Here is a 9,656-nt window from a genome sequence, read left to right as displayed (position 1 = left end):
GGCCTGGCGGAGTGTACCAGGGGCCACTGGCTACCGTGTGACATGGCGGGCCCTCCCTGGTGAGTGAGAGGCGTGGGTCGAAGGGAGTCCCTGCACCTCAGACAGGATCGTAGAGTCCTGAGTCTGACCCCTCTCTGCCCCCCCGTGCAGGCGGGGCCACACAGCAGCAGGAGCTGGGCCCTGGGCAGGGGTCATTGTTGCTGCGTGACCTGGAGCCTGGCACAGACTATGAGGTGACCGTGAGCGCCCTGCTTGGCCGAAGCGTGGGATCTGCCACCTCCCTGACCGCCCGCACTGGTGAGAAGGCTGGGTGCTTCCTTCAGGCTGGGTGGGCAGGCAGACAGGGCACGGAGGCCCTGACGTCCCATGTGCCCTCGGCAGACACTTCTGTTGAACAGACACTGCGCCCGGTCATCCTGGGCCCCACGTCCATCCTCCTTTCCTGGAACTTGGTGCCTGAGGCCCGTGGCTACCGGCTGGAGTGGCGGCGTGAGAGTGGTCAGTGCAGGGGGAGGATGGGCGGGCGGGGTTGGGGCTCTGCTCCAGCTGGCCTGACCCCGTCATCTTGCAGGCTTGGAGCTGCCACAGAAGGTGGTGCTGCCCTCCGACGTGACCCGCTACCAGTTGGACGGGCTGCAGCCAGGCACCGAGTACCGTCTCACGCTCTACACTCTGCTGGAGGGCCGGGAGGTGGCCACACCTGTAACCGTGGTCCCCACGGGTGAGGGCTTGGTGGGCCTGGCCGGGTGAGAGCAGAAGTTACGGGGGTCCCAGGCTGCCTCTCATGTGTGCTCTCCCACAGGGCCGGAGCAGCCCGTGGGCCCGGTGACGGACCTACAAGCAACCGAGCTGCCTGGACAGCGGGTGCGGGTGTCCTGGAGCCCAGTTCCCGGGGCCACTGACTACCGCGTCACTGTACGCAGCACCCAGGGTGAGGTGGACACAGCCGGCAGCCCCCTCCAACACACGCTGAAGTTCCAGCCCTCGGGGTCTGATGGCACCCTCACCCCACCTCCTTCCACTCCTGGATCTCCACGGCCTCCTCCTGTCTCCTTGTCCATCCACCCCCTAAGCACTGAGTCTAGACCTGTCGCAGGGCCCGCCGCCCCCGCTCTGCCCACCCGGCCCTGTCTTCACTCCTGGACCCACAACCCTGTCCATGGCTTTCACCCGTCTCTTCAACTACTAGCTCGATCCCTGCCCTTCTGTCACCCTAGCTGTGACCACTGTCCACGCTGACCTCTCATCCCATGTCCCCATCCAGTTCTGACCCCCTCACCCCACCTCACTATCAGTGACCTGTCAATTCACACTGCTGCCTGTTCACTGACCCCTAATATTCTGTGTCCCCTACTAGCCCTTGTTATTCTGTGTCACCGTCCCCACTTACTCCGTCTTTCCCATGTCCTTATCTCCCGCCCTTTTCATCCCCTGGCCCGTCCCTCGCTGGCCCTTTTCATCCCGTATCTCTGTCAGTCACTGACCACCATGATCCCACATCCCTGGGTCTCACCGACCCCTTTCTGCTTACCCTGCTTTCTCCTTTAGGAGTTGAGCGGACCCTGGTGCTTCCCGGGAGCCAGACAGCCTTTGAATTGGATGACGTCCGGGCTGGGCTGAGCTACACCGTGCGGGTGTCTGCTCGAGTGGGCGCCCGCGAGGGCGGTGCCAGCATCCTCACTGTCCGCCGGGGTGAGCACTGCAGGAGGCTCGTGCGGGACAGCGGCCTTACTCGCTCGGTCCTAGTCTTGACCCCTGATCTCTGTCTTTAACCCCCAGAGCCAGAAACCCCGCTCGCCATCCCAGGGCTGCGGGTCGTGGCGTCAGATGTGACACGAGTGCGGGTGGCCTGGGGACCTGTTCCTGGAGCCAGTGGATTTCGGATTAGCTGGAGGACAGACAGTGGTCAGTGTAGGGTGTGTGGGAAGGTTGCTGAGGGGAACAGTCAGTGGCCATGCAGATGACCATGCAGTGGCCAACACTTCCCTTCGACCCTAGGTCCAGAGTCCAGCCAGACATTGCCCCCAGAATCTACCGCCACAGATATCGTGGGGCTGTGGCCTGGAACCTCCTACCAGGTGGCTGTGTCGGCACTTCGAGGGAGAGAGGAGGGCCCCCCCGCGGTCATCGTGGCTCGAACTGGTCAGGGCCTGACGCAGCCCCCAGGCTCTCTATCTCCTGTGGCCTTTCAGACGCCCAGGCCTCCCCTCTCAGACCTTTGCTCCTCCTCAGAACTCCAGTCTCCCCGTCCCGTCTCCCCCTCCCGTCTCCCCCTCCAGTCTCCCCTTTCTGTCTCCCCCTCCAGTCTCCCCCTCCAGTCTCCCCCTTCCATCTCCTCCTCCAGTCTCCCCCTCCAGTCTCCTTTGTCTCCTAAGCCCCCACCCTCTTCAGACTCCTCTGCCTCTTGCCTATGATCCCACTGACTCTGCCTTTGAACTTCCACCCCGTCATCTCTCAGGCCCCCACGGCCTTTTCTGTGGACCCGACTCTTACACTTTCTTCTTAGTCAGACACCCTCACTGCCTCTAACCCCTCCGTAGGGAGCCTGTTACCGTCTCTGTCAGACCCTCTTGCCTCTCAGATTTCTGTCACCTACCACCTCAGATTCCCACCGTGCCCTCTGTCAGAACCCCCACTTCTTCCCCCATCTGACCTATTCACTACCATCTGACCTATCCCCTATCAGACAGATATCTGCCTCCTATTAGGCTTTGATAGCTTTCCCCTATGAAATGGCTCCCAATACCTCCCCCATCAGACTCCCCGTTGCCTCTCCCTGCAGACCCACTGGGCCCAGTGAGGACAATTCACGTGACTCAATCCACTAGCTCATCTGCCACCATTGCCTGGAACAGGGTTCCTGGTGCCTCAGGATACAGGGTCTCCTGGCGCTCAGGCCACGGTGGGGACCAAGGGTTTTGGAGGGTTGTGGGGGACAAGTTTGGGTGGAATGGTGGCTGGGGGCCCTCTTAAGGGTCCAGGCGGGGCATTGGGGGATGGAGTCTGGCTAGCCCTGGAGCTGCCTCCATTCTTACTCCTAGGCCCAGAGAAATCCCAGTTGGTTTCCGGAGAAGCCACCACGGTGGCTGAGCTGGATGGGCTGGAGCCAGACACTGAGTACACAGTGAACGTGCGGGCCCATGTGGCTGGTGTGGATGGGACCCCCGCTTCTGTGGTTGTGAAGACCCGTGAGTGGACCCTGGCCAACCACACTTCTTTGGCTATCCTGCCCTACTGTGGTTGTGAAGACCCGTGAGTGGACCCTGGCCAGCTGCCAACCACACTTCTTTGGCTACCCTGCCCTGCTGTGTGTTCCCGACTGCCGCAGCTGCCCACTCCATCACTGCTCAGTGACTTCTCTCTTCACACTCACCCCACATGGACTAAGTGTCCACCCACAGTGACCTCCTGGCTGCTCCACACTGCCCTCTTCGAGGCACTGACTTCCCTCCTCTCATGGGCTTCCTACACTGATCTGCCTGCACTAACTTCTTGCTGACCTTCCGACCTCCCTGCACTGACCATGCCTGCATTGCCACCCCGTTCTCTCCCAGCCATCTACTGGCCCCTGACCCTTACCCCTGCCTCTACCCCCAGACCCTGAGCCGGTGGGCAGTGTGTCAAAGCTGCAGATCCTCAATGCTTCCAGTGATGTCCTGCGGGTCACCTGGGTGGGGGTCACTGGAGCCACAGCCTACAGACTGGCCTGGGGCCGGAGCGAGGGTATGGTTCCCTGACCCTGCCCTTGTCCTCCCCGGCTGGAATTGCCCTCTCTGCTCAGCCACCCCCACCCCTGACCGTTGCCTTATGCTGGCCTGGCCAGGTGGCCCCACGAGACAACAGATACTCCCAGGAAACACGGACTCCGCAGAAATACGGGGCCTCGAAGGCGGAGTCAGCTACTCGGTGCGAGTGACCGCCCTGGTCGGGGACCGTGAGGGCGCACCAGTCTCCATTGTCGTCACCACGCGTAGGCGGAGCTTGGGCTGGGGCGAGCCTTGGATTGGTGGCCTGGACAGTTCGGGGGCGGGGTTTGTGCTCGAATGGGAATAAGGACCACAGCTCGGTAGTGAGCCTGCGGGGAGAAGGGATGAAGCCTGGCATAGGCAGAGGGGCCGATTGGTTTGGGATTGGTGCAGGGACCGGTGAGGGCGGAGCCTGCCTAATTCCCATGCTTTCTCTCAAGCGCCTGAGCCGCAGCCTGCCCTAGAGACCCTCCGCGTAGTGCAGCGAGGGGAGCACTCGCTGAGGCTGCGCTGGCAGCCGGTGCCCGGGGCGCAGGGCTTCCGTCTGCGTTGGCGACCTGAGGGTGAGAGGTGCCCTGGGTAGGGGGTTAGGGTCTACTGGGGGTGGGGCTGTTGGCGGGGGTCTGAGAAGTGGGCGGAGTCAGCGAGAGTGGGTCGGATCTGTCAATGGGAGTCTGCAGGATCTGCGACCTTCCGGGGTCAGTCAGGTGGGTGAGATCAATGAGGGTCGGTCGGGCAGGGTCAGTAAAATGGGCAAGGTTTGCGAGGATGGGGAAGATCAATCAGGAGAGTGGGCCCGGTCATCAGGGTCAGTGAGGCTGGTGGGCTCATCCTCAGGTAGGTGAGGGCCAGTCCGGTGGGCTGGTCCATTAATGCCGGACTGTAGCATCCTCTCAAGTGCCTCTGGCCTTCACCTTCACACTTGCTCAAGGTGGCCAGGAACAGTCTCGGGATCTGGGGCGAGAGCTCAGCAGCTATGAACTGGACGGGCTGGAGCCAGCGACCCCATACCGCGTGTGGCTGAGTGTCTTGTGGCCATCTGGAGAAGGGCCCTCCACGGAAGTGACTGCATACACTGGTGAGCCCAGAGGGCCCACCCTTCCCTGGTCTGCTCTTCTACTGATGACCCCCCCTGATATCCTGCACCCCATGACCCTGAGTGACTCCTCCTATAGCCCCCAGCACTCCTGACTTCCCATGACACTTCCTTCACTAAGTCAGGATCTCCTTAGATGTCTCTCCTCTGGGTTCTCAAGACATAGACTCTGTTTTTCGATTCCTCCTTCAGAGTCACCTCGTGTCCCAAGCACTGAACTACGTGTGGTAGACACCTCAGTCGACTCAGTGACTCTGACTTGGACCCCGGTATCTGGGGTATCCAGCTACATCCTATCCTGGCGGCCACTTGGAGTCTCTGGCCAAGGTGAGGGGGGATCAAGGTTGGGGTGGGCTGGCAGTGGGGCTCCCTGGAGGGCCTCTTGTTGAACTGAGTTTTGTCCTCTGCAGAAATACCTGGGGCCTCACAGACACTTCCGGGAATCTCAGGCTCCCAGCGGGTAACAGGGCTGGAGCCTGGCGTCTCCTACGTCTTCTCCCTGACACCCATCCGGGAGGGCGTACAGGGTCCTGAGGCCTCTGTCACACAGATCCCAAGTATGGTGGGCACAGTGGGCGGGGCCTAAGGGGGTAGACGGATGGGCCGACCACTTCGGTAACTCAGCCCCCTTCCTGCAGTGTGTCCCCACGGCCTGGTGGACGTGGTGTTCCTGCTACACACCACTCGGGACAATGCTCATCGTTCAGAGGCTGTGAAGCGAGCCCTGGGGCGTCTGGTGTCTGCACTTGGGCCTCTTGGGCCACAGGCGGTCCAGGTTTGGCCCCGGAGGCAGCCAGACTCCTACCTGTCCCTTCCCTTCCCCACCCTGGGTTCTACACCAACTACCGTTTCCCCACCCCCATCCCCACCATGGACCCAGGCTTTCTGCCAGCCCTTCCCCAGACTCCACATCACCCAGCAGGTGACAGGGCTCGAGCTGCTTAGCTCCCTATCCCACCTTCACTGCTGACACCTAATCATTCAGGTTTAGTCATATACCTGGGTGCTATGTCTTCCCCCCCAAGGCTCTGTGTCCCCCCTCTCTGCTCTGTCATCCTCCCCAGGCTCTGTGTTCCCCCCACCCCAGGTCGGCCTCCTGTCCTACAGTCACCGGCCCTCCCCACTGTTCCCGCTGAACAGCTCCCACGACCTTGGCATCATCCTGCAGAAGATCCACAGCATCCCCTACGTGGACCCAAGTGGGAACAACCTGGGTAAGGACCGCAGTGGACATGAACTCTTGGGGCTTCCCCATTGGGAGCTCAGCGCCCCTGTGTTCTGACATGATCTTTCTCCCAGGCACGGCCGTGGTCACAGCTCACAGACACCTGTTGGCACCAGATGCTCCTGGACGCCGCCGGCAAGTACCAGGGGTGATGGTTCTGCTAGTAGATGAGCCCTTGAGAGGTGACATCTTTAACCCTATCCGCGAGGCCCAGGCTGCTGGTGAGGAGTAGGGCTGGTGGAGATGGGGCCTGGCATAGGGCTGGCCCCAGCAAGGTTGTCATACAAGCTGCCGGACCCCTCCTTAGGCCTCAAAGTGATGATCTTGGGCCTGGCGGGTGCTGACCCAGAACAGCTGCGTCGTTTGGTGCCGGGCGTGGACCCCGTCCAGACCTTCTTCGCCGTGGATGACGGTCCCAGCTTGGACCGGGCAGTCAGTGGTCTGGCAACAGCCCTGTGTCAGGCAGCTTCGGCCGCCCAGGTTTGGAAGGGGCCTCTAGGGGGCTAGGTCATGGAGAAGAGGGGGCCTGGGGACTCTTGGTCGAACTGCCTGGCCTCAAGGAGATCCTGTGTCCACAGCCACAGCCACAGCCTTGCTCAGTGCATTGCCCGAAGGTAGGTGTCCAGGGCTGAGAGGGTGGGCGAGGGCCACACTTGTGGTTAGTCGCTCTGACCCTTATTCAATGTGTCTTTTCCCAGGGCCAGAAGGGGGAACCTGGAGAGATTGTGAGTGGCCCTGGCGGGGGGTAGAGAACAGGTTGGGGGTCAGTGGGGCGGGGGGCGGGGAGGTTGGAAGCCAGGGCTCACTGACTATTCTCTCTAGGGTCTGACAGGACAAGCTGGGCCTCCTGGCCCCCCTGGCCTCCCGGTGAGTGTCCCCCCCACACCTGCCTTCAGTGCCCTGACTGGCATACAGCCTCCTTACCTGCTCTCTTTGCTCAGGGCAGGATTGGTGCTCCTGGCCCCCAGGGGCCTCCTGGCAGTAGCAGTGCAAAGGGCGAGAGGGTGAGTGTGGAGACCACTGAGAGCCCCCTAAGCCCCTCCTCCATGTTTCCTCAGGGTTTTTAGAAGAAAGGAAAGAGCCGGGTGATTTTGGAGGCCTAAGTGGACAGAGACTTTGGGGAGGGGTCTGAAGTAGAGGGGCCAGGGGAGTTCTGTGACCCCCTCGGAGGGTCTGGGTGGAAGTTTGAAGTCCCAGAGGTAGAGAAGCCTCATCCCTGCCCTGTGCCTGGGGTTGGGCTTCATCCAGCTCAGAGGGGCCGCATCTCTGCCTCAGTATTCGGGGGCCCATGGGGTGAGGGCTCCTGATGAAGAGTAGTCTGAGCTCCTTCAGCAAGCCAGGGGCACTGAGGGAGGGTCCCTTCCTGCCTTGACCCCTTTCTCTCCTTAGGGCTCCCCTGGGGCTGATGGGGCTCCAGGCAGCCCCGGCCTCCCTGGGACTCCCGGAACGCCTGGCCCAAAGGTGAGTGAGCCTTAACCTTGTAGGTCATGTGATGGGACACTTTGCTTGAGTGGGTGGGGTGGCCTGACCGTCCTGACTCTGGCCTCCCTTTCCAGGGCTCCCCAGGGTGGTCTGGCCCTCGCGGAGACCCGGTAAGTTTGCTGTACCTTCTTTGCTCTCCGAGCCTCTTCCCAGAGTTCTTTCTGCAGAGTGGGGACCTGGGATGGAGGGGCAGTGTTGGCCCGTGGGAGCTCACCCTGAGACGCACCTGAGACCAAGCATCACTCTTTGCTCTGTTTTGTCTTCAGGGAGAGCGAGGGCCTCGAGGCCCGAAGGGAGAGCCGGTAGGTGAAGGCGGAGGGAGGGAGGAGCCAGGATGTCCTGGAGAGGAGCGGGGTCGCGCCAGGCCAGACTGTGCAGGGCCTAAGGCGTGATAAGGACTACCTGGGGCTCCTCTAGGGGATTCTCCTACCTCAAGGCTCCTGTACCCTGAATCCTGCCTGCTCCTCTCTGTCCCTGCAGGGAGAGCCTGGACGGGTCACCGGAGGCGAGGGCCCAGGGCTTCCTGGGCGGAAAGGGGACCCTGGACCTCCGGTAAGTTCTAGGGTATGTGGGGGCACGTGACGTGTGGCGAGAGAACGAGCAGGTGGCAGGGCGAGAGCAGGGGTCTCTGGGGTCATTCTTTATACTTCGTCTCCTCCACCAGGGCCCTCCTGGATCTCGTGGCCCATTGGGGGACCCAGGACCCCGTGGTTCCCCAGGACTTCCTGGAACAGCTGTGAAGGTGACAGCATGACCCTCATAGAGTCTCACCACCTTTATGTGATCCAGTGACCTGGCGACCCCATTTGAACCCTGCTGGTCGCTCTGAGCCCATGTGAACCCTTAACCCCGTGCCCTCCATGACTCCTCAGTTCCTACATGACCTTTGTAACCCAGTTGGACCCCATGTCTCTCATTCCTCCTGGGATCTTGGGGAGTGGACGTGTGGTCCAGAGTCATGGGGTCATGATCTGTCTTCCAGGGTGACAAAGGTGATCGTGGGGAGCGGGTAAGTGAGGGAAAGGTGTGCAGGGGTCGGCTTGGAGTCTGATTCCCCTGAGCCACCCCTGACCTGCTGTTCTCTCCCAGGGCCCTCCCGGACCAGGCGATGGTGAAACTGCTCCAGGGGAACCTGGGCTGCCGGTGAGGCCCTGGGGACCATGCTCAGTGGTGTGGAGAGAGGGGCTGGGGATGAGTGGGCGCTGGGCTTAACAGTTTGGGGGGCACATTTTTGCTTACTTTTTCCTAGGGTCTTCCTGGAAACCCCGGACTTCAAGGCCCAGTTGGTCCCCCTGGGGAGAAAGGAGAAAAAGTAGGAGAGCTGACATCTTGGTGTCCCAGTTCTGGGGTGGGGGGGCCCCGGGTGCCGGCAAGTGGGGTCTTCTACCCATCTGTTTCTCCTTCAGGGTGACTGTGAGGATGGAGCCCCAGGCCTCCCAGGACAACCTGGGACCCCGGGTGAGCGGGTGAGTGTAGGGCCAGGGGTACTGAGTATGGTGGGCATAGCTCCAGGCCCGACCCTCAGCCATCAACCTTCTACTCCACCCTTATGCCCAAACCCAAATCTCTGAACCCCTTCCAGGGCCTACGGGGACCTCCTGGAGATGCTGGCCCCAAAGTAAGTGCCTTTTAGGAAAGGTCAGGGACGAGGGGTGACACACTGGGACCCCTGTAGGGTTAGGGGAGGTGGGAGGGTCAGGAGATGAGTTCTTTCCAGGTCAGAGGTCGTTCGAGGAGGGATGGTCGGAGTTCGAAACACCTCGTCTGGGGTTCGATAGTCATGGCCCCTCTCCTGTCCCTCTCCCCTCAGGGTGACCGAGGATTGCAAGGGGCTGTGGGTGAGGATGGAAAGAAGGTAAATGCAGCCTGGGGGGCTCTCAGGGCCCTGGGGGTTCTGGAGCCAGACTTGGCTGCGACCCATTCTGTTTCATCAGGGAGAACGTGGAGCCCCTGGCCCAGTGGGACCCCAGGTGAGCCCACTGACCCCGATGCCAGCGCCTGCTGACCTGGACTCTGGGCCCCCTCCTGGCTCTGACTTCTTACCCTTGACCCCCACTGCCCCTGTCCCTTGACCCCTCACATGACTTTATTCCCGCCGATGCGGGTT

At 61.6% G+C, this 9,656-nt stretch overlaps 1 protein-coding gene across 1 annotated transcript in view; it reads left to right on the top strand.

The window, feature by feature from the left end:
* COL7A1 (collagen type VII alpha 1 chain) overlaps window positions 1-9,656 on the top strand; it is a 31,567-nt gene that overhangs the window by 3,675 nt on the left and 18,236 nt on the right. Inside the window, exons 10-43 of the mRNA XM_006909058.3 lie at window positions 382-498; window positions 572-721; window positions 803-931; window positions 1,549-1,692; window positions 1,780-1,905; window positions 1,999-2,142; window positions 2,783-2,902; window positions 3,042-3,188; window positions 3,598-3,723; window positions 3,824-3,970; window positions 4,187-4,309; window positions 4,678-4,824; window positions 5,035-5,169; window positions 5,253-5,399; window positions 5,481-5,617; window positions 5,930-6,056; window positions 6,142-6,288; window positions 6,375-6,547; window positions 6,646-6,681; window positions 6,766-6,792; window positions 6,890-6,934; window positions 7,009-7,071; window positions 7,457-7,528; window positions 7,624-7,659; window positions 7,816-7,851; window positions 8,030-8,101; window positions 8,214-8,291; window positions 8,532-8,558; window positions 8,639-8,692; window positions 8,799-8,861; window positions 8,956-9,015; window positions 9,132-9,167; window positions 9,360-9,404; window positions 9,484-9,519. Coding sequence (XP_006909120.1) covers window positions 382-498; window positions 572-721; window positions 803-931; window positions 1,549-1,692; window positions 1,780-1,905; window positions 1,999-2,142; window positions 2,783-2,902; window positions 3,042-3,188; window positions 3,598-3,723; window positions 3,824-3,970; window positions 4,187-4,309; window positions 4,678-4,824; window positions 5,035-5,169; window positions 5,253-5,399; window positions 5,481-5,617; window positions 5,930-6,056; window positions 6,142-6,288; window positions 6,375-6,547; window positions 6,646-6,681; window positions 6,766-6,792; window positions 6,890-6,934; window positions 7,009-7,071; window positions 7,457-7,528; window positions 7,624-7,659; window positions 7,816-7,851; window positions 8,030-8,101; window positions 8,214-8,291; window positions 8,532-8,558; window positions 8,639-8,692; window positions 8,799-8,861; window positions 8,956-9,015; window positions 9,132-9,167; window positions 9,360-9,404; window positions 9,484-9,519 — 3,272 coding nt within the window. The remainder of the gene's footprint in view (window positions 1-381; window positions 499-571; window positions 722-802; window positions 932-1,548; window positions 1,693-1,779; window positions 1,906-1,998; window positions 2,143-2,782; window positions 2,903-3,041; window positions 3,189-3,597; window positions 3,724-3,823; window positions 3,971-4,186; window positions 4,310-4,677; window positions 4,825-5,034; window positions 5,170-5,252; window positions 5,400-5,480; window positions 5,618-5,929; window positions 6,057-6,141; window positions 6,289-6,374; window positions 6,548-6,645; window positions 6,682-6,765; window positions 6,793-6,889; window positions 6,935-7,008; window positions 7,072-7,456; window positions 7,529-7,623; window positions 7,660-7,815; window positions 7,852-8,029; window positions 8,102-8,213; window positions 8,292-8,531; window positions 8,559-8,638; window positions 8,693-8,798; window positions 8,862-8,955; window positions 9,016-9,131; window positions 9,168-9,359; window positions 9,405-9,483; window positions 9,520-9,656) is intronic.

The sequence above is a fragment of the Pteropus alecto genome, unplaced genomic scaffold, assembly GCF_000325575.1.
Source record: "Pteropus alecto unplaced genomic scaffold, ASM32557v1 scaffold53, whole genome shotgun sequence".
NCBI lineage: Eukaryota > Metazoa > Chordata > Mammalia > Chiroptera > Pteropodidae > Pteropus > Pteropus alecto.
Note: the sequence above shows the minus strand (reverse complement) of the source record. Positions and strands in the feature narration are given on the sequence as shown.